General features: G+C 43.9%; 1 protein-coding gene across 1 annotated transcript in view; it reads left to right on the top strand.

Annotated features, from left to right (window-relative positions):
- CPVL (carboxypeptidase vitellogenic like) overlaps positions 1 to 23,457 on the top strand; it is a 1,090,549-nt gene extending 1,067,092 nt beyond the window's left edge. Inside the window, exon 13 of the mRNA XM_053714190.1 lies at positions 22,122 to 23,457. Within this exon, the coding sequence (XP_053570165.1) occupies positions 22,122 to 22,226 (105 nt within the window). The 3' untranslated portion in view covers positions 22,227 to 23,457. The remainder of the gene's footprint in view (positions 1 to 22,121) is intronic.
- The last annotated feature ends 342 nt before the right edge of the window (positions 23,458 to 23,799 follow it).

Genomic DNA, 23,799 nt, shown 5'->3' with positions numbered 1-23,799 from the left:
CCTACAATCTTGGAGCATTGTTGATTGTGGTCCAAGTTCAAGGAATCTCTGTAGTTCCTTACTTGGACAATCTCTTGGTCTATGCACCCTCACTTAATCTGGCTGCATTTCACACACAAGCAGTTCTTCAAATACTTCAGAGTGATGCTTGAAAAATCAGTCTTCCAATAAGCTCCTTAACTCCTCAGACATGTGTCATTTCTGGGGTTCATAATCAATTCAGCGACACTGCATCTGCCACTGACGGGTCAATGTAGACTGTTTTAACAGGCCTGAGCTCATCTTCAACTCAATTATTTTCCTTCTGTTGCTCAGTGTATGGAAGTTGTGGATCTCATGTGTAGCTGCCTCAGATGCATTCCCATCTGACAGATTTAATATTTGGTCTCTCCAATTGAAGATGCTGCATCAGTGGAATGGGGACCACAAGGATCTGTCTGAGGATCCTGTTAGATCACAAGACAAGATATTTAGTAACTTGGTGGCAGACTCACAATCTCCTGTTCACAAGGCCTCTTTTCTTTGTAGTGATCACCACCTTCACTGGCCAGATGCCAGTCTGTAAGGTTGGGATGCATTTTTAGGGTTTCAGCGTGCAAGGAGTGTGGCCTCCTCTGGAGACAAGAGAACCTATAAACATTTTGGAAATCCACACAGTCTTCAGGGAGTTTCTGAGCTTTTGCATTTATCTACACACCTCCTTTCCTTGGGGGGGGGGTTCTTAATCAGGAAAGTCTGTTTTTTGCACTAGCTATTTCTTTCTTCCTATGCATTCAGCTGGTAAGTAAAATCATTGAAACTAGCTTGTTTAAAACACTTACAAAATTTCACAAGAGTTGTGAGAGAGCTTCAGACATACCATGGGAACTGCCCTGCCTCTCCCACTTTCTGAAGCTCTGTTTTCTATTACAATAGAGAAAATGCAAAGTGCAGTGTAATTTGTAAAATATACACAGACATACAAAGTATGATCCTAATGTGTTATAGTAACACAGAAGCTTTCAAAACCTAATCAGAATTTGTAAAATCGCTGCTGGATTTAAATCTAAATATTTAAATATAAAATGGAAAGTGCAACATAAATGTTATAATACTGAAAATAAATAATAACTAATATAAAATGCAAAGTATAATTGTAACAACTCCCATATTATTCAGTGCTATGTTGCACTGGGCTTGTGTCTCCTTCACATACAGAAATGCAGGTAAAGCCCCTTAGACAAGTATATCGATATTTGCCTGTCTAGAATCTCGTGAGAGATCTCGCATTGAGTGGTGGTTTTGTGTGAGAACAATTGTCCATTAAAATGACAGCAATTCAAACTGGAATGTTATCATCTTAGGATGGACAAGGGAATTTTCCCTTAAAAGTGTGAAAATTGAGGGGCGGGCGCTTCCTAGTAGCTGCAAAGTAGAATAAATAAGTCTGCTGCATATCACTTGCTGTACATTTCATCCCTCCTTCAACATCAGAAATTTGGATACTGTTGAATATACTACAGACTGATCTAATTTTTAAGAAAGATCTTAACCCTAAAGAACCAGAACACTGAAGCTTGCAGCGATGGCCATCTTGTGGTATCTGCCTTCACCTAATTGCCCCCTCTCCTTCTACTTTTGCTAGCTTAAATATAAAAAAAGTTTCCCTTTTAGTTACATATAAAGGATATTCTTACCCCTGCTATTAATTTGGTAACTTGCTTTCTACATTTAGATTTGCTGAACTACCACCTTGAGTTGTTGTTTGTCTGGTTGTGGAATTGTCTTGTGGTTACAGAGGCTTGTGCTGCCTGGCAATTGTCAGCGCTGTGTAATTAGATTCGGAGAGAGTGCCTCTTTCTCAGCTTTGTTCCCTGGGATTGACTGAAGGCTTCACTGCACACACAGATCTGGCTATCCGCCTTCATCAATAGAAACATAGATTTTGACAGCAGATAAGAGCTATAGGCCCAACAAGTCTGCCCAATATTTCCTAAGACTATAAACTTATCTAATATGAACAAGGGTAGGGAGAGTAAACCGGGGAAAGGAGAAAGGCACTACACAGAGGTGACCCAATACTATGTAAACACAATATGTGGTGTAAATACAGAGTTGGGAGTGGGTGCTGTATACTGGAGGATAACTAAAGGTAAATATTGGTAAGAACCAACAAGAAGGATGTATACGAAGTAGCACTCCTCACCATAGAATCCACTTAAACATAATGTACTCCTAAATAGGAGACATAGCAAATATAATGACCTTTATTTAGTGTGCACACATTGTTTATAAAGTAAATCCCTGTGATTATGAACACAATGCGGGTAAAAACAAACTTTATTAATTCAAATTAAAATTGGGGAAAATATCAAAATCATCAAGTATAAATCCACACAGTATCTGGCATGAGGGAATGGTGTCAGTATATGAATAACGCCAAAATAAAAGGATGTCAGCTGTATGTTTCAAACCAAATACCCTTATAAACTTATCTAGTTGGTAGGATAGCCTTATGCTTATCCCAAGCATCCTTAAGTCCCCCACAGTGTTTGTTATTACCACCTATTGTGGAAGTTTATTCAATGAATCAATCACCCTCTCTGTACAGAAATGCTTCTGCAAATTATTCCTGAATCTACTACCCTTCAGCTTGAGTACATGACCCCCTTGTTCTTTGAATTTTTCTTTTTATGAAAAATACTCTCAGCCTCATCTTTACTATGCCCTTTAATATACTTGATGAAAGTTATTACTGTATATCACCTCTTTCCCTTCTCTCCTATAAGCTATACATATTTAGGTCATTGAGTCTCTCCTGGTACATTTTATTTTTTAGATTATGTGTACCATTTTGGTAGCCCTCCTTTGCACATATTTCAGTTTGTTTATATCCTTCTGGAGATATGGCTTCCATAAGTGCACACAATACTCAAGACGAGACCTAACTAGTGATCTGTAAAGTGGCATAAGAACCTTACTATTTCTGCTGCAAATACCTCTACCAATACATGCAAGTATTCTACTGGCCTTACTTGCTGCAATACTACATTGTTTACACAATTTTAAATCATCTGAAATAACAGGAGACCCTCACATCAAGAAAGGGTGGCCAATAGACTGATTATATTCATAACAGAGTGCAGCTCTATTGGACCTTGGGACATCATCACAACCAAATCTTATGCAAGGCCGCAGCTTTCATTGAGTACTATTCTTGTGCCCCTCTGCTGTTGGAAGGTCAGGTTAACATACAAAGGTGCAAAACTGGAGTGGGCTAATGCTTTTAATACTTATTTGTTGTACTTTGTTGCTGTTTATATTCCTGGCTAAGCTAGAAGAGTAAATAGGTTTTCTAAACTGAAGAATGTTTTGCACTTGGTATACTTTCCTTATCTATATTGTCGGACATTCTCAGTTTACCTTCCAGTGCCCAGGCGTATGATAGGTTATAGGTAAGTTGCCTCAAGAAACCATCCAACTATTCCTTTCTAATGACACGGTGAGTCCACGGATCATCATAATTACTGTTGGGAATATATCGGCAAAGAGCACTTGAGCAAAGCTGTTAAATACCACTCCCCTACCCACAACCCCCAGTCATTCTCTTTGCCTGTATTCGTTGCAAGGAGGTGGAAAGTTAGGTGTCTGAAAGAATTTCTTCAATCAAGAGTTTATTTTCAAAGCAGAACAGGCTGTTCTGATCTTTGCTGGGGTTTAGCCGTAGTCCATGTCAGTCTCTTCAGTAGAGCAGTGGTGGCTTTTAAGCATCTGGGAACTTGTGGGGTATAATCCCCACTGTGCTTCTCAAACAGTTGTGTTGCTACCCTATTTAGATAGCCTGTATAGGTTTATACAGTATTTCTTATTTCCACAGGTCCATGGGAGGAGGGTGCCTCTTAAACTTTGTGTGCTGCCTTGCTGCCAGGCAGAGACTTCTTATGGTAAGTGCTACGTTAAATTTTTCTATTTAACCAAATGTTTGTGGCACTTTAACAGTTATATACTGTTTGGAAGGGACGTGTCTACATTCTTCCTGGGGGGGACTCCAAGATTTTGCTGGGCAGTGGTGCAGGGCGATGGGAGGTTTTATTATTGGCTCAGTGGTGTGTTCTGGGTTTTTTTGATTTTTTATTTTGTGTACTTCTATTGTCGGCTAATGCTGGTTGGGTGGCTTCCATACGATATACGCCCACGATGGACAGGGATTGCGGAGGCGGGAAAAGTTTGTGCGCTTTTCCTTATGTTAGTTCCGGAAGGGCCAGAAGGGAAAAAGCCTGTTTCAGAGTTTCTGTGCGGCTCTGTGTTGCGTGCGAGCAGCGGTTTTGTTGCTGGGTGAGTTAGAGTCCGGATCGTTTTCTGTTCCTCCGTTTTGGCCAGCAGGACAGGTAGGCACCTCATCAAGCTTGCTGAGGTGTAGAGGTTGCCTTTTCATATGTTTATTTTGCCTCATATTTGTTTCAAGAGAAAATGGGGAATAATATTGACATAAACGTTACTTTAACATTTACAGGGGCAGTAACGTTTTTTTGGCTTTTCCTTTTAAAGGGTTTAAAGGTTTATTTAAGGCTTCTTATTTTACTTTTTTACTAAAGATGGACCAAGAGGCCCTGCAGCATATTACATGTACACTATGTTTGGATGCTAATGTGGAACCACCAATCCCTTTTTGTTCCTCATGTATTGAGCGAACACTACATTACAGGGATAAACTTTTTGAATCTGAGCCATCATTGTCTAAGGCGGATGCTGTTCAGGGGTCTCCTGTTCAAGCTATACCTCAGCTTTCTTCTCAAACGTCCCAATCCTTATCCTCTTCTGCAGTGCCCTGCGTTTCCTCTCAGGTTGGATTTTCATTGCAAGACATGGCTACCCACATATCCTCTGCGGTATCTGAGGCCTTGTCTGCCTTTCCTATGTTGCAGGGGAAGCGCAAAAGGAAGTATAAGGTTTCTGATTCAGTTACAGTTATGTTGAATGTTTCTTCCCATAGGTCTGAGGAAGAAGATACTTCTGTAGCATCCGAGGGTGAAGTCTCAGATTCTGACAGTGTAATTCCTTCTTCTGATTCTGAAGTTGTTTCCTTCAGGTTTAAGCTAGAGCACCTCCATTTGTTGCTTAAGGAGGTTTTTGACTACCTTGGATTACTCTGACGCGACGATCATAGTTACTCCTAAGAAGTCTAGTAAGCTTAATGGGTTTTTTGACGTTCTTTCCGCGGTGGAAGTGTTTCCTGTTCCAGATCGTGTTTCAAAGATTATTTCACAGGAGTGGGAGAAGCCTGGCATTCCTTTTTCCCCTTTAAGAAAATGTTTCCAATTGGCAGACGGTTCCCAAGGTGGAAGGAGCAATTTCCACCTTGGCTAAGAGAACCTCTATTCCTATTGAGGACAGCTGTTCCTTTAAGGATCCTATGGATAAGAAGTTGGAGGCATTGCTTAAAATGTTGTATGTTCACCAGGGGTTACAATGGCAGCCTGTGGTGTGTATCGCTACTGTCACCAGTGCGGCAGCATATTGGTTTGATGCGTTGTCTGATTCTATTCAGCAGGATACTCCTCTTGAGGAGATTCAGGATAGGATCAAGGCCCTGAAGTTGGCCAATTCCTTTATTGCGGATGCTTCCTTACAGGTCATCAAGTTGGGAGCAAAGATTTCTGGCTTTGCTGTACTGGTGCGCAGAGCCCTATGGTTGAAGTTTTCGTCTGCGGATGTGTCTTCTAAATCCTAAGCTTTTATCTATTCCTTACAAGGGTAAGACCTTGTTTGGGCCAGGTATGGCTGAGATTATTTCTGATATTACGGGAGGGAAAGGGCATTCTCTCCCTCAGGGTAAGAGAAATAAACAGAAGGGTCATCAAAGTAATTTCCGTTCCTTTCGTAACTTCTCTGGTAAGTCTTCCTCTTGCAAGCAGGAACAGTCTAAGCCCTCCTGGAAGTCCAATCAGTCCTGGAGTAAGAGGAAGCAATCTAAAAAGCCAGTTGCCGACTCAAAATCAGCATGAAGGGTCTGCCCCCAATCCGGGAGTGGATCTTGTGGGGGACAGACTTTCATTTTTTGCTTGGGTTTGTGATGTCCCAGACCCCTGGGTGGTAGACATCGTGTCCCAGGGATACAAGCTAGAGTTCAAGACTTTTCCTCCCAGGGGAAGGTTTCTTCTCTCCAGGTTATCTGTAGACCAGATAAAGAGAGAGGCATTCTTACGTTGTGTTCAGGATCTTTCCGACATGGGAGTGATAGTTCCTGTTCCAGTTCAGGAGCAGGGTCTGGGATTCTATTCCAATCTGTTCGTCTTTCCCAAAAAAGAGGGAACGTTCAGACCTATTTTAGATCTCAAGAGCGTAAACAAGTTTCTCAGAGTTCTGTCCTTCAAGATGGAAACTATTTGTTTAATTCTTCCTTTGGTTCAGGAGGGTCAGTTCATGACTACAGTGGATTTAAAAGATGCGTATCTGCATATTCCCATACACAGGGACCATCACAGGTTTCTGAGGTTTGCATTTTCAGTTTGTGGCCCTTCGATTTGGTCTGGTAAAAGCTCCCAGAACTTTCTCAAAGGTCCTGGGAGTGTTGTTGGCGGTGCTTTGGTTGATGGGTGTTGCAGTGGCACCTTATCTGGACGACATTCTGATTCAGGCGCCATCTTTTCAACTAGCAAGCTCCCACACAGAGTTGTTGTTTTTTCTGCGCTCCCATGGTTGGAAGGTGAATTTAGGAAAAAGTTCCTTGATTCTGGCTACAAGAGTGGTTTTCTTGGGAACCATTATAGATTCTCTGGAAATTAAGATTTTTCTGACAGGCAAGAAAAACAAAGATCCTCAACTCTCGTCTTGCTCTTCAGTCCTCTCCTCGGCCGTCAGTGGCTCAGTGGAGGTTATTGGTCTGATCGTGTCAGTCATGGACATCATTCTGTTTGCTTGGTTCCATCTCAGACCTCTGCAGTTATGCATGCTCAGGCAATGGAACAGGGATTATGAGGATCTGTCTCCTAGATCAGGCGACACGAGATTCTCTTCCTTGGTGGTTGTCTCAGGATCTTCTCTATCAGGGAACATTCCTGGGTGATCGTGACCACGGATACCAGTCTGCTGGGATGGGGAGCTGTCGAGGGTTCGTTAAAGGCTCAGGGTCTATGGACTCGGGAGGAGTCGATTCTTCCCATAAATATCCTAGAGCTGAGGGCAATCTTCAATGGTCTTCTGGTCTGGCCTCATCTAGCTTTAGCTCATTTCTCTTGTTAAGTGTATCCAGTCCACGGATCATCTATTACTTGTTGGATATTCTCCTTCCCAACAGGAAGTTGCAAGAGGATCACCCACAGCAGAGCTGCTATATAGCTCCTCCCCTCACTGCCATATCCAGTCATTCTCTTGCAATTCTCAACAAAGATGGAGGTAGTAAGAGGAGAGTGGTGTATTATAGTTAGTTTTTTAACTTCAATCAAAAGTTTATTTTTAAATGGTACCGGAGTGTACTGTTTCATCTCAGGCAGCATTAGAAGAAGAATCTGCCTGTGATTTCTATGATCTTAGCAGAACAAACTAAGATCCACTGCCGTTCACATATTCTGAGGAGTGAGGTAACTTCAGAGGGGGAATAGCGTGCAGGTTTTCCTGTAATAAGGTATGTGCAGTTAACATATTTCTAGGGATGGAATTTGCTAGAAAAATGCTGCTGATACCGGATTAATGTAAGTTAAGCCTTAAATGCAGTGATAGCGACTGGTATCAGGCTTATTAACAGAGATACATTCTATATGTATGTTTAATAAAAGTGTAATATAAAACGTTTCCTGGCATGTTAATCGTTTTTATATATGTTTGGTGACAAAACTTACTGGGGCCTAGTTTTTTTCCACATGGCTGGCTTGATTTTTGCCTAGTAACAGGCTTTCCACTGTTGCAATATGAGTGGGAAGGGCCTATTTTAGTGCTTTTCTGTGCAGATAAAAATACTGACAGAGACATTCAGCTTCCCTCTGCATGATACAGGACATCTCTGAAGGGCTCAAAAGGCTACAAAGTCGTGTTTGAGGAGGGTAACAATCACAGTAGACTGTGGCAGTTGTTGTGACTGTGTTTAAAAAACGTTTTTGTCATTTATTATTCTGTTTTTGTTATTAAGGGGTTAATCATCCATTTGCAAGTGGGTGCAATGCTCTGCTGACTTGTTACATACACTGTAAAAATTTTGTTAGTTTAGTTTAACTGCCTTTTTTCACTGTTATTTCAAATTTTGTCAAAATTTGTTTCTCTTAAAGGCACAGTAACGTTTTTTATATTGCTTGTTAACTTGCTTTAAAGTGTTTTCCAAGCTTGCTAGTCTCATTGCTAGTCTGTACAAACATGTCTGAAACAGAGGATACTTTTTCATTATGTTTAAGCCATGGTGGAGCCCCATAGGAGAATGTGTACTAAATGTATTGATTTCACCTTAAACAGTAAAGATCAGTCTTTATCTATAAAAGAATTGTCACCAGAGGGGTCTGTCAAGGGGGAAGTTATGCCGACTAACTCTCCCCACGTGTCGGACCCTTCGCCTCCCGCTCAAGGGACGCACGCTAATATGGCGCCAAGTACATCAGGGACGCCCATAGCGATTACTTTGCAGGACATGGCTGCAATCATGAATAATACCCTGTCAGAGGTATTATCCAGATTGCCTGAATTGAGAGGCAAGCGCGATAGCTCTGGGGTTAGACGAGATACAGAGTGCGTAGATGCTGTAAGAGCCATGTCTGATACTGCGTCACAATATGCAGAACCTGAGGACGGAGAGCTTCAGTCTGTGGGTGACGTCTCTGAATCGGGGAGACCTGATTCAGAGATTTCTAATTTTAAATTTAAGCTTGAGAACCTCCGTGTATTGCTTGGGGAGGTATTAGCTGCTCTGAATGACTGTGACACAATTGCAGTGCCAGAGAAATTGTGTAGGCTGGATAAATACTATGCAGTGCCGGTGAGTACTGATGTTTTTCCAATACCTAAAAGGCTTACAGAAATTATTAGTAAGGAGTGGGATAGGCCCGGTGTGCCCTTTTCCCCACCTCCTATATTTAGAAAAATGTTTCCAATAGATGCCACTACACGGGACTTATGGCAGACTGTCCCTAAGGTGGAGGGAGCAGTTTCTACTTTAGCAAAGCGTACCACTATCCCGGTTGAGGACAGTTGTGCTTTTTCAGATCCAATGGATAAAAAATTAGAGGGTTACCTTAAGAAAATGTTTATTCAACAAGGTTTTATTTTACAGCCCCTTGCATGCATTGCGCCTGTCACTGCTGCGGCGGCATTCTGGTTTGAGGCCCTGGAAGAGGCCATCCATACAGCTCCATTGACTGAAATTGTTGACAAGCTTAGAACTCTTAAGGTAGCTAACTCATTTGTTTCTGATGCCATTGTTCATTTGACTAAACTAACGGCTAAGAATTCTGGATACGCCATCCAGGCGCGTAGGGCGCTATGGATCAAATCCTGGTCAGCTGATGTGACTTCAAAGTCTAAATTACTCAACATTCCTTTCAAGGGGCAGACCTTATTCGGGCCTGGTTTGAAAGAAATTATTGCTGACATTACTGGATGTAAGGGTCATACCCTTCCTCAGGACAGGGCCAAATCAAAGGCCAAACAGTCTAATTGTCGTGCCTTTCGAAATTTCAAGGCAGGTGCAGCATCAACTTCCTCTGCTTCAAAACAAGAGAGAACTTTTGCTCAATCCAAACAGGCCTGGAAACCTAACCAGTCCTGGAACAAGGGCAAGCAGTCCAGAAAGCCTGCTGCTGCCTCTAAGACAGCATGAAGGAGCGGCCCCCTATCCGACAACGGATCTAGTAGGGGGCGGACTCTCTCTCTTCGCCCAGGCGTGGGCAAGAGATGTTCAGGATCCCTGGGCGTTGGAGATCATATCTCAGGGATATCTTCTGGACTTCAAAGCTTCTCCTCCACAAGGGAAATTTCACCTTTCAAGATTATCTGCAAACCAGATAAAGAAAGAGGCATTCCTAAGCTGCGTACAAGATCTCCTTGTAATGGGAGTGATCCATCCAGTTCCGCGGACGGAACAAGGACAGGGGTTTTATTCAAATCTGTTTGTGGTTCCCAAAAAAGAGGGAACCTTCAGACCAATTTTGGATTTAAAGATCCTAAACAAATTCCTCAGAGTTCCGTCATTCAAGATGGAAACTATTCGAACCATTTTACCCATGATCCAAGAGGGTCAGTACATGACCACAGTGGACTTAAAGGATGCCTACCTTCACATTCCGATTCACAAGAATCATCATCAGTTCCTGAGGTTTGCCTTTCTAGACAGGCATTACCAATTTGTAGCTCTTCCATTCGGGTTGGCTACAGCCCCAAGAATTTTTACAAAGGTTCTGGGCTCACTTCTGGCGGTCCTAAGACCGCGAGGCATAGCGGTGGCTCCTTACCTGGACGATATCCTGATACAGACGTCAAGCTTTCAAATTGCCAAATCTCATACAGAGATAGTTCTGGCATTCCTGAGGTCGCATGGGTGGAAAGTGAACGAAGAAAAGAGTTCTCTATCTCCTCTTACGAGGGTTTCCTTCCTAGGGACTTTAATAGATTCTGTAGAAATTACAATTTACCTGACGGAGTCCAGGTTATCAAAACTACTAAATGCTTGCCGTGTTCTTCACTCCATTCCGCGCCCCACGGTGGCTCAGTGCATGGAAGTAATCGGCTTAATGGTAGCGGCGATGGACATAGTGCCATTTGCGCGCCTGCATCTCAGACCGCTGCAATTATGCATGCTCAGTCAGTGGAATGGGGATTACACAGATTTGTCCCCTCTACTAAATCTGGATCAGGAAACCAGAGATTCTCTTCTCTGGTGGTTATCTCGGGCCCATCTGTCCAAGGGTATGACCTTTCGCAGACCAGATTGGACAATTGTAACAACAGATGCCAGCCTTCTAGGTTGGGGTGCAGTCTGGAACTCCCTGAAGGCTCAGGGTTCATTGACTCAGGAGGAGAAACTCCTCTCAATAAATATTCTGGAGTTAAGAGCAATATTCAATGCTCTTCTGGCTTGGCCTCAGCTAGCAACACTGAGGTTCATCAGATTTCAGTCGGACAACATCACGACTGTGGCTTACATCAACCATCAAGGGGGAACCAGGAGTTCCCTAGCGATGTCAGAAGTCTCCAAGATAATTCGCTGGGCAGAGACTCACTCTTGCCACCTGTCAGCGATCCATATCCCAGGTGTAGAGAACTGAGAGGCGGATTTTCTAAGTCGTCAGACTTTTCATCCGGGGGAATGGGAACTCCATCCGGAGGTGTTTGCTCAATTGGTTCTTCGTTGGGGCAAACCAGAATTGGATCTCATGGCGTCTCGCCAGAACGCCAAGCTTCCTTGTTACGGATCCAGGTCCAGGGACCCAGAAGCGGCACTGATAGATGCTCTAGCAGCGCCTTGGTTCTTCAACCTGGCTTATGTGTTTCCACCGTTTCCTCTGCTCCCTCGTCTGATTGCCAAAATCAAACAGGAAAGAGCATTGGTGATATTGATAGTGCCTGCGTGGCCACGCAGGACCTGGTATGCAGACCTAGTGGACATGTCATCCTTTCCACCATGGACTCTGCCTCTGAGACAAGACCTTCTAATACAAGGTCCTTTCAATCATCCGAATCTACTTTCTCTGAGACTGACTGCATGGAGATTGAACGCTTGATCCTATCAAAGCGTGGCTTCTCCGAGTCAGTAATTGATACCTTAATACAGGCACGAAAGCCTGTCACCAGGAAAATTTACCACAAGATATGGCGTAAATATATTCATTGGGGTGAATCCAAGAATTACTCATGGAGTAGGGTTAGGATTCCTAGGATATTGTCCTTCCTCCAAGAGGGTTTGGACAAAGGATTATCAGATAGTTCTTTAAAGGGACAGATTTCTGCTCTGTCTATTCTTTTACACAAGCGTCTGGCAGAAGTTCCAGACGTTCAGGCATTTTGTCAGGCTTTAGTTAGAATTAAGCCTGTGTTTAAACCTGTTGCTCCTCCATGGAGCTTAAACTTGGTTCTTAAAGTTCTTCAAGGGGTTCCGTTTGAACCCCTTCATTCTATTGATCAAACTTCTTTCATGGAAAGTTCTTTTTCTGATGGCTATTTCCTCGGCTCGAAGAGTCTCGGAGTTATCTGCCTTACATTGTGATTCTCCTTATCTGATCTTTCATTCAGATAAAGTTGTTCTGCGTACAAAACCTGGGTTTTTACCTAAGGTGGTTTCTAACAAGAATATCAATCAAGAGATTGTTGTTCCATCATTATGTCCTAATCCTTCTTCAAAGAAGGAACGTCTTTTGCATAATCTAGACGTAGTCCGTGCCTTGAAGTTTTACTTACAGGCTACTAATGATTTTCGCCAAACATCTAACCTGTTTGTTGTTTACTCTGGTCAGAGGAGAGGTCAGAAGGCCTCGGCAACCTCTTTCTTTTTGGCTTCGGAGTATAATCCGTTTAGCCTATGAGACTGCTGGACAGCAGCCTCCTGAAAGGATTACAGCTCATTCTACTAGAGCTGTGGCTTCCACCTGGGCCTTTAAAAATGAGGCCTCTGTTGAACAGATTTGCAAGGCTGCAACTTGGTCTTCCCTTCATACTTTTTCCAAATTTTCCAAATTTTATACTTTTGCTTCTTCGGAGGCTGTTTTTGGGAGAAAGGTTCTACAGGTAGTGGTTCCTTCCGTTTAAGTTCCTGCCTTGTCCCTCCCATCATCCGTGTACTTTAGCTTTGGTATTGGTATCCCACAAGTAATGGATGATCCGTGGACTGGATACACTTAACAAGAGAAAACATAAGTTATGCTTACCTGATAAATTTATTTCTCTTGTAGTGTATCCAGTCCACGGCCCGCCCTGTCCTTTTCAGGCAGGTCTAAATTTTAATTAAACTACAGTCACCACTGCACCCTATGGTTTCTCCTTTCTCGGCTTGTTTCGGTCGAATGACTGGATATGGCAGTGAGGGGAGGAGCTATATAGCAGCTCTGCTGTGGGTGATCCTCTTGCAACTTCCTGTTGGGAAAGAGAATATCCCACAAGTAATGGATGATCCGTGGACTGGATACACTACAAGAGAAATAAATTTATCAGGTAAGCATAAATTGTTTTTTTCAGGTTTCAGTCGGACAACATAACGTCAGTGGCTTACATCAATCATCAGGGAGGAACTCAGAGTTCCTTGGCCATGACAGAGGTAGCCAAGATTATTAAGTGGGCGGAGGCTCACAACTGCTGTCTGTCTGTGATCCACATCCCAGGGGTGGACAATTGGGAAGCGGATTTTCTGAGCAGACAGACTTTTTCATCCGGGGGAGTGGGAACTTCATCCGGAGGTGTTTTCCAGCTTGATTCTCAGATGGGGCAGCCGGAGTTGGATCTCATGGCATCTCGTCAAAATGCCAAGCTCCCGAAGTACGGGTCGAGGTTAAGGGATCCTCAGGCTGTACTGATAGATGCTCTGGCAGTTCCTTGGAAGTTCAATCTGGTATACGTGTTTCCTTTGTTTGCTCTTCTTCCTCGGGTCATTGCTCGGATCAGAATGGAGAGGGAATCATTGATTCTCATTGCACCAGCATGGCCTTGCAGAATCTGGTATGCAGATCTGATGGAGATGTCATCTTTTCCACCTTGGAGTATTCCATTAAGGAAGGACCTTCTACTTCAGGGGCCCTTCCTTCATCCAAATCTCGTTTCTCTGAAGCTGACTGCTTGGAGATTGAACGCTTGAAACTATCCAAGCGTGGTTTTTCTGAGTCGGTTATTGAGACTGATTCAGGCGCGTAAGCCTGTGACTAGAAAGATTTATTATAAGATATGGCGTAAATATCTGTTTTGGTGTGAATCCAGGGGCTACTCTTGGAGTAGAGTTAGGCCTCCTAGGATTTTGTCTTTTCTCCAGGAGGGTCTGGAGAAGGGTTTACCTGCAAGTACTTTGAAGGGTCAAATTTCAGCTTTATTTATTTTGTTGCACAAATGTCTGGCGAATGTGCCAGATGTTCAGTCTTTTTATCAGGCCCTGGTTAGAATATGGCCTATGTTTAAGCTTGCTACTCCTCCTCCTTGGAGTCTTAATTTGGTTCTTAGAGTTCTTCAACAGGCTCCGTTTGAGCCTATGCATTCTTTAGATATTAAAATGTTATCCTGGAAGGTTTTGTTTTTGGTTGCTATCTCTTCAGCTTGAAGAGTTTTGGAGCTTTCAGAGTTGCAGTGTGAATCTCCTTTCCTTATTTTTCATTCTGATAAGGTAGTACTGCGTACTGCCTTAGGTTTCCTTCCCACGGTGGTTTCGGATAAGAATATTAATCAAGAGATTGTTGTTCCTTCTTTGTGTCCTTGTGTCCTAATCCTTCTTGTCATAAGGAGCGTTTGTTGCACAACCTGGATGTGGTGCGTGCTTTAAAATTTTATTTGCAGACGACTAAGGATTTTCGCCAATCTTCTTCTTTATTTGTTGATTTTTTTTTTTTGGAAGAGCAAGGGTTAGAAAGCTACGGCTACTTCTTTCTTTTTGGTTGAGGAGTGTTATTTGCTTGGCGTATGAGACTGCTGGATAGCAGCCTCCTGAGAAAATCATGGCTCATTCCACAAGGGCTGTTTCTTCTTCTTGGGCCTTCAAAAATGGAGCTTCTGTAGAACAGATTTGCAAGGCTGCCCCTTGGTCATCTTTACACATTTTTTCAAAATTTTACAAATTTGATACTTTTGCTTCGGCTGAAGCTTCTTTTGGGAGAAAGGTTCTTCAAGCAGTGGTGCCTTCTGTTTAGGTTTACTGTCTTGTCCCTCCCTCATCATCCATGTCCTCTGACTTGGGTATTGGTTCTTAATAGTAATTATGATGATCCGTGGACTCACTGTGTCATTAGAAAGAAAACAACATTTATGCTTACCTGATAAATTTGGTAGGGGAGTGGTATTTAACAGCTTTGCTGTGGTGCTCTTTACCGCCTCCTGCTGGTCAGGAGAGATATTCCCAACAGTAATTATGATGATCCGTGGACTCACCGTGTCAAGAAAGAAATAAGTTTATCAGGTAAGCATAAATTTAGTTTTTTACATTTTAAAGTTTGACCTATTTTATTTTAATATATAACTAGGGATACCCCTGTCTGCTTCAAAGTACTTAAGCAAATAGTGTGGAAAAATATTTATTATTATATTTATCTGTATTTATTTTTAAGGTTAATTTATAACATTTAAAACAAATGTTCTGCTTATATTTGCCATTCTATTATAATTGTCTATATAGACAAACATGCTCCATATGGCTAAAAATCTGTATAGAAGCATCATTTTACAACAGTTCTCTTGTTATCTATTTTGCATATTATCTTGCTCTGTTTGTGCCAACTGTTATTTGTTTATAAGATAATAGCTCTACTGTTATTGTTTTGGTTAACCCCTTAATGACCACAATGTACCCTGTATGTCACTGGTCGTTAAGGGTTTTTTCAGGACATAATAGCACAAGTCTAGAAAGAACACGCTATTAATGCACTCCCTCCAGCAGGCTTTGTGGATTAGAGCAGTCTCAACGCTGGTGGCAAGACCGCGCTATAAAACAATTAAGTCCCAAAAAAAGCATTTGAGCAGCAATTTACCCATCTAGAAATTTCATTAAAAAATTACCAACAAAATTGTGAACAAATGAGAAATAGAAAAAACAAACAAAAAAAGAAGTCACATCCTGATTTGACTGGATAAGTTACATTTATCAGAAACAACTGGAGAACTCAACAAATGTCAGGATTATTACTTTATATCATAAAACTGTGTATATACAATATATATACAGTGTGTGTGTGTGTGTGTGTGTGTGTGTATGTATGTATATATATATATATATATATATATGTTACGAGCCTCTAGCATTCATTCATTCTCATACATTTGTCATTGTTATGCTTATAATAAATAAGATGTAACAGTGCCACCGATTTCTTTAATGCTGGGATAGATTATGCTATAGAGACAAACTGGTGGTAAAATGTATTAGAGTGCTGTAGTCTTATGTACTGTTAGCAACTCAGAGCTGTAGTTTCTAAAGAAACATTTTGACCACAGTCAAATTATTGTCCCAATTTCATGCCAGTTTCTATTCACTGCTGTAATATTTAATTGACCTTTAATCTCTAGAATCTCCTGACCACAGTTCATGAAAAAGCAAGTTCTTTTCACTCTGTGGTATAGTGGTAGCACCGCAGCCGACTGATGAGTGCTTATAATGTTTTACAATTTACTCTATGTTCTCCAAAATGAAAATCATTTTTAAACTTTAAGAACAAACGTAAACGTACATGTTTTTGTTTCTTTGACCTTTTTGCTTCTCTCAGGGACTTATTTCCAGGATATAATTAGCGTAGTTAGCTTTGAAGTGGCTACATCTAATTATGGGATATTATGCAGTTCTTATTTTATAATCCCAGAAAATCTTTTCATCTAGTAAATCGAAATATAAGTTATCCAATCACATATTTACCAAGTATATATCATTTTTGTTGTAAATGTTTTCACATGAACCTTTTTAAATATGTAAATCAAGAAGTATCTTTCTGTGTTTCAACTACAGCGTAATTCTGTAATCCATTGTAATATATATATTTTAAAGTAGCATTCACCCATGTTGGGATAACCTTAAGCTACTATACTTTTTAATGGTCGTAACAGAGAAGTCCCTTGAAAAAGATGGGAAAACCTTGCTTAAATTTACTTAAGTCCAACAAGCTCTTTTAAGATCTTGGAAAATCAGCTCCAGTCTTCTTTGGTATCCATCTAGCATATCCTATATAATAAAAGGCCGTGTGTTTGTCCGAAGCTGTCATGCGCAGCAGAGACTGCGTGTGAGGACAAACACACCTGGCCTTCCAACTGACCTGGCGTCGTGTGGTGGAGTGGGCGGGTGCGGAGTTGGCGTGACCAGGCGGGTGCGGAGTGGGCATGGCCGGGTGCGGAGTGGCGTGGCCGGCGGGTGCGGAGTGGGCGTGGCCGGGTGGGTGCAACATGGGCGTGGCCGGGCATGCCGGGGCCGGCTGCCGAGAACTCTGAAGAGGGGGATAGAGAGAGCAGAAGAGGGGGGATAGAGAGAGGGAGAGAGAGAGACAGCAAAAGAGAGAGGGAGAGAGAGACGGCAAAAGAGAGAGGAGGGGAGAGAGACAGCAAAAGAGAGGGGGGAGAGAGACAGCAAAAGAGAGGGGGAGAGAGACAGCAAAAGAGAGGGGGAGAGAGACAGCAAAAGAGAGGGGGGAGAGAGACCGCAAAAGAGAGGGGGGAGAGAGACAGCAAAAGAGAGGGGGGAGAGAGACAGCAAAAGAGAGGGGGGAGAGAGACAGCAAAAGAGAGGGGGGAGAGAGACAGCAAAAGAGAGGGGGGAGAGAGACAGCAAAAGAGAGGGAGGGATAGACACTGCAAAAGAGAGGGAGGGATAGACACTGCAAAAGAGAGGGAGGGATAGACACTGCAAAAGAGAGGGGGGAAGAGAGAGCAAAAGAGAGGGGGAGAGAGAGAGTAAAAGAGAGGGGGGAGAGGAAGAGAGAGGGGAGAGAGCAAAATAGAGGGGAGAAAGGTATCCATCTAGCATATCCTATATAATAAAAGGCCAAGTGTGTTCGTCCGAAGCTCTCATGCGCAGTAGAGACTGCGCGCGAGGACAAACACACCTGGCCTTCCAACTGACCTGGTGTCGTGTGGTGGAGTGGGTGGGTGCGGAGTGGGCGTGGCCAGGCGGGTGCGGAGTGGGCATGGCCGGGCGGGTGCAGAGTGGGCGTGGCCGGGCATGCCGGGGCCGGCTGCCAAGAACTCTGAAGAGGGGGATAGAGAGAGCAGAAGAGGGGGGATAGAGAGAGGGAGGGAGAGACAGGGATAGAGAGAGGGAGAGAGAGACGGGGATAGAGAGAGGGAGAGAGAGACAGCAAAAGAGAGAGGGAGAGAGAGACAGGGATAGAGAGAGGGAGAGAGAGACAGGGATAGAGAGAGGGAGAGAGAGACAGCAAAAGAGAGAGGGAGAGAGAGACAGCAAAAGAGAGAGGGAGAGAGAGACGGCAAAAGAGAGAGGGAGAGAGAGACAGCAAAAGAGAGGGAGAGAGAGAGACAGCAAAAGAGAGAGGGAGAGAGAGACAGCAAAAGAGAGGGAGAGAGAGACAGCAAGAGAGAGAGGGAGAGAGAGACAGCAAAAGAGAGAGAGGGTGAGAGAGACAGCAAAAGAGAGAGAGGGGGAGAGAGACAGCAAAAGAGAGAGAGGGGGAGAGAGAGACAGCAAAAGAGAGAGAGGGGGAGAGAGACAGCAAAAGAGAGAGAGGGGGAGAGAGACAGCAAAAGAGAGAGGGGGGGAGAGAGAGACAGCAAAAGAGAGAGGGGGGGGGGAGAGAGAGACAGCAAAAGAGAGAGAGGGGGAGAGAGACAGCAAAAGAGAGAGAGGGGGAGAGAGACAGCAAAAGAGAGAGAGGGGGAGAGAGACAGCAAAAGAGAGAGAGGGGGAGAGAGACAGCAAAAGAGAGAGAGGGGGAGAGAGACAGCAAAAGAGAGAGGGAGAGAGACAGCAAAAGAGAGAGGGAGAGAGAGACAGCAAAAGAGAGAGGGAGAGAGAGACAGCAAAAGAGAGAGGGAGAGAGAGACGGCAAAAGAGAGAGGGAGAGAGAGACGGCAAAAGAGAGAGGGAGAGAGAGACAGCAAAAGAGAGAGGGAGAGAGAGACAGCAAAAGAGAGAGGGAGAGAGACGGCAAAAGAGAGGGAGGAGAGAGACGGCAAAAGAGAGGGGGGGAGAGACAGCAAAAGGGAGGGAGAGAGCAAAGAGAGAGCAAAAGGGAGGGAGAGAGCAAACGAGAGGGGGGAAGAGAGAGCAAAAGAGAGGGGGGAGAGACAGCAAAAGAGAGGGAGGGATAGAGACAGCAAAAGGGAGGGAGAGAGCAAACGAGAGGGGGGAAGAGAGAGCAAACGAGAGGGGGGAAGAGAGCAAAAGAGAAGGGAGAGACAGCAAAAGGGAGGGGGGGAGAGAGCAAAAGGGAGGGGGGAAGAGAGAGCAAAAGGGAGGGGGGAAGAGAGAGCAAAAGAGGGGGGGGGAGAGACAGCAAAAGAGAGGGAGGGATAGAGACAGCAAAAGGGAGGGAGAGAGCAAACGAGAGGGGGGAAGAGAGAGCAAACGAGAGGGGGGAAGAGAGAGCAAACGAGAGGGGGGAAGAGAGAGCAAACGAGAGGGGGGAAGAGAGAGCAAACGAGAGGGGGGAAGAGAGAGCAAACGAGAGGGGGGAAGAGAGCAAACGAGAGGGGGGGAAGAGAGAGCAAACGAGAGGGGGGAAGAGAGAGCAAACGAGAGGGGGGAAGAGAGAGCAAACGAGAGGGGGGAAGAGAGAGCAAACGAGAGGGGGGAAGAGAGAGCAAACGAGAGGGGGGAAGAGAGAGCAAACGAGAGGGGGGAAGAGAGAGCAAACGAGAGGGGGGAAGAGAGAGCAAACGAGAGGGGGGAAGAGAGAGCAAACGAGAGGGGGGAAGAGAGAGCAAACGAGAGGGGGGAAGAGAGAGCAAACGAGAGGGGGGAAGAGAGAGCAAACGAGAGGGGGGAAGAGAGAGCAAACGAGAGGGGGGAAGAGAGAGCAAACGAGAGGGGGGAGAGACAGCAAACGAGAGGGGGGAGAGACAGCAAACGAGAGGGGGGAGAGACAGCAAACGAGAGGGGGGAGAGACAGCAAAAGAGAGGGGGGAGAGACAGCAAAAGAGAGGGGGGAGAGACAGCAAAAGAGAGGGGGGAGAGACAGCAAAAGAGAGGGGGGAGAGACAGCAAAAGAGAGGGGGGAGAGACAGCAAAAGAGAGGGGGGAGAGACAGCAAAAGAGAGGGGGGAGAGACAGCAAAAGAGAGGGGGGAGAGACAGCAAAAGAGAGGGGGGAGAGACAGCAAAAGAGAGGGGGGAGAGACAGCAAAAGAGAGGGGGGAGAGACAGCAAAAGAGAGGGGGGAGAGACGGCAAAAGAGAGGGGGGAGAGACGGCAAAAGAGAGGGGGGAGAGACGGCAAAAGAGAGGGGGGAGAGACGGCAAAAGAGAGGGGGGAGAGACGGCAAAAGAGAGGGGGGAGAGACGGCAAAAGAGAGGGGGGAGAGACGGCAAAAGAGAGGGGGGAGAGACGGCAAAAGAGAGGGGGGAGAGACGGCAAAAGAGAGGGGGGAGAGACGGCAAAAGAGAGGGGGGAGAGACAGCAAAAGAGAGGGAGAGAGCAAACGAGAGGGGGGAAGAGAGAGCAAAAGGGAGGGAGAGAGCAAACGAGAGGGGGGAAGAGAGAGCAAAAGAGAGGGGGGAGAGACAGCAAAAGGGAGGGAGAGAGCAAACGAGAGGGGGGAAGAGAGAGCAAACGAGAGGGGGGAAGAGAGAGCAAAAGGGAGGGAGAGAGCAAACGAGAGGGGGGAAGAGAGAGCAAAAGAGAGGGGGGAGAGACAGCAAAAGGGAGGGAGAGAGCAAACGAGAGGGGGGAAGAGAGAGCAAACGAGAGGGGGGAAGAGAGAGCAAACGAGAGGGGGGAAGAGAGCAAAAGAGAAGGGAGAGACAGCAAAAGGGAGGGGGGGAAGAGAGAGCAAAAGGGAGGGGGGAAGAGAGAGCAAAAGAGGGGGGGGAGAGACAGCAAAAGAGAGGGAGGGATAGAGACAGCAAAAGGGAGGGAGAGAGCAAACGAGAGGGGGAAAGAGAGAGCAAACGAGAGGGGGGAAGAGAGAGCAAACGAGAGGGGGGAAGAGAGAGCAAACGAGAGGGGGGAAGAGAGAGCAAACGAGAGGGGGGAAGAGAGAGCAAACGAGAGGGGGGAAGAGAGAGCAAACGAGAGGGGGGAAGAGAGAGCAAACGAGAGGGGGGAAGAGAGAGCAAACGAGAGGGGGGAAGAGAGAGCAAACGAGAGGGGGGAAGAGAGAGCAAACGAGAGGGGGGAAGAGAGAGCAAACGAGAGGGGGGAAGAGAGAGCAAACGAGAGGGGGGAAGAGAGAGCAAACGAGAGGGGGGAAGAGAGAGCAAACGAGAGGGGGGAAGAGAGAGCAAACGAGAGGGGGGAGAGACAGCAAACGAGAGGGGGGAGAGACAGCAAACGAGAGGGGGGAGAGACAGCAAACGAGAGGGGGGAGAGACAGCAAACGAGAGGGGGGAGAGACAGCAAACGAGAGGGGGGAGAGACAGCAAACGAGAGGGGGGAGAGACAGCAAACGAGAGGGGGGAGAGACAGCAAAAGAGAGGGGGGAGAGACAGCAAAAGAGGGGGGGGGAGAGACAGCAAAAGAGGGGGGGGGGGAGAGACAGCAAAAGAGAGGGGGGAGAGACAACAAAAGAGAGGGGGGAGAGACAGCAAAAGAGAGGGGGGAGAGAGAGAGAGAGCAAAAGAGAGGGGGAGAGAGAGAGAGCAAAAGAGAGGGGGAGAGAGAGAGAGTAAAAGAGAGGGGGAGAGAGAGAGAGTAAAAGAGAGGGGGGAGAGCAAAAGAGAGGGGAGAAAGAGAGAGCAAAAGAGAGGGGAGAAAGAGAGAGCAAAAGAGAGGGGAGAAAGAGAGAGCAAGGGGTGGGACCGCTGTACTGCAAAAAATGGGACCTAGTTTCTATATATTTGTCTATATGTAATATGTAGTTCCTTATATATTCAACAATGTAAAGAACAAGGAAGCATGTTGTAATTGCAAGAATACTCTGCAGACTTGCTATAAACTAACTGGGTGAATTTGAAAATGTTTTGAATACATTATCCACTTGTTTGCTGTAAATGTTTTTCAACAGCACGTGCATTATTTACAGAGGGACTGTGCTTATCTAGATGGTTTAGTCCAGTTCCAGAGTATATTTTAGGAATCTGATTGTATGTTTTTATTTAAAAAAAATAAAATCTTGGAAAATGTAAATAATTTTTCAATCTTTGGGTAGTTCCACAAACCTATGTTGATGTTTGTTTTAGATTTTTATATGATGCAAATTAGATCCAGTATCTGTCCTATGGTCCTATAGTCAGGGCCCACTAATGCTGATATTGTTCTATTTTAAGTGTGAAGAAATTATCAGTATGTGCAAATTTGTTTCTTGTTGTTGTTTTTTTTACCCGAAAATGTTTGCTTACTTTTGCATATAACAAAAAATAGTTTTCATTAATTATTTCTATCATTTCTAGGTAATTGTTAGAGGTGGAGGCCACATCTTGCCTTATGACCAGCCTGAAAGATCTTTTGAGATGATTGACCGATTTATCAGAAAATGTAAATTCCTGCAGTGCTAACACATATTCTAATACAATGCACTGCTAAAGTCCAGAAAATGATGCAATGAATCAACCTAAATTAGCCTCTGATGTAATACATCGCCATTTCTGATTAGGATACGGCTTGGTGCCCATCAAGAGCAAAATACATATGTACCCTTCAATAACCAGCCACATTCTAATATAGAGTGACATGGGAGACCACTGGGCACACAACTTTTACCATATGTTTAACTCCTTAGCAGATGTTAAAGGGATATACAAGTGAATATGTGTTTATTTTTCATTGTAGCTTGCATAGAACTATTTGATTTACCCTTGCAAAGGGGTTAAAACAGTTGAAGCCAGCTGCAGAGCTAGACATGGCTGGTGATTGGTGACTACATACATATGTCTTGTTCTTAAAGGGACACTGAACCCCAATTTTTTCTTTCGTGATTCAGATAGAGCATGCAATTTTAAGCAACTTTCTAATTTACTCCTATTATCAATTTTTCTTCGTTCTCTTGCTATCTTTATTTTAAAAATAATGCTTTTTTGGGGTTCATGCACTGGGCAGCACTTTTTTATTGGTGGATTAATTTATCCACCAATCAGCAAGAACAACCCAGGTTGTTCACCAAAAATGGGCCGGTATCTAAACTTAAATTCTTGCATTTCAAATAAAGATAGCAAGAGAATGAAGAACATTTGATAATAGGAGTAAATTAGAAAGTTGCTTAAAATTGCATGCCCTATCTGAATCATGAAATAAAAAAATTTGGGTTCATTGTCTCTTTAACTTGTTTTGGTGAGCTACAGACCAATCATTTATTACTGCACTGAAGCTGGTGTCTAACTATGGGTTGAGGTTAAAACCTTGTTATATGCAAGCACTAGGGCTATAAGGAAATGCTCTAAAATGAAGGCACTTTCTTATTGCACTTTTTAGCTACTTTAAACACAAGCTATGTTAAACACAATGTGAGAAGAGTATTTCATTTGTTAACAATATCCCTTTAAATATATTGTGTGTATGTGTGTGTATATATATATATATATATATATATATATATATATATATACACACATACAAACAAACAGACATACAAACATCTTTCCTCTTACACTCTCAGTGTCTTTCTAAATTTGTGCCTGTTTTTTCTCACTAATAAATAAGATGGTGAATCCTGGCTCCCATGAATTGTTTGTTTTGTTGATAACTACTGTTGTGAATGAAAAGAAAACTATAATAAAAAGAGTTGACAAATCTGTGTTCTTTCTACTTCTGAAGAAAATTGCTGTGTAAATAGTTACAGAAGTTCTCGGTTCTATAGCTAATAGAAAATCTGCTTACTTTACTTGAAATAGACATCATGGTTTCACACTGTATTAACATTAGAATACCTATACTTTTTCACATTTCATATCCACAAAAACATTATTTTCATTCATTCAAGTTTTACTATGTAAGTAAATAAATAAAAAATCAAAGTCACTAGTGCAAAACTTTATTTTGATATTTTGCATATTTATAAAACATCACTTTGGCCAAAATGATGTTGACACCCCTACTAATTATGGAGTTCAGGTGTTTCAGCCACAGCGATTG

This window comes from Bombina bombina, chromosome 5 (assembly GCF_027579735.1).
Source record: "Bombina bombina isolate aBomBom1 chromosome 5, aBomBom1.pri, whole genome shotgun sequence".
Classification (NCBI taxonomy): domain Eukaryota; kingdom Metazoa; phylum Chordata; class Amphibia; order Anura; family Bombinatoridae; genus Bombina; species Bombina bombina.
The sequence above is the reverse complement of the archived record's forward strand: the minus strand, read 5'-3'. Positions and strand labels throughout refer to the sequence as shown.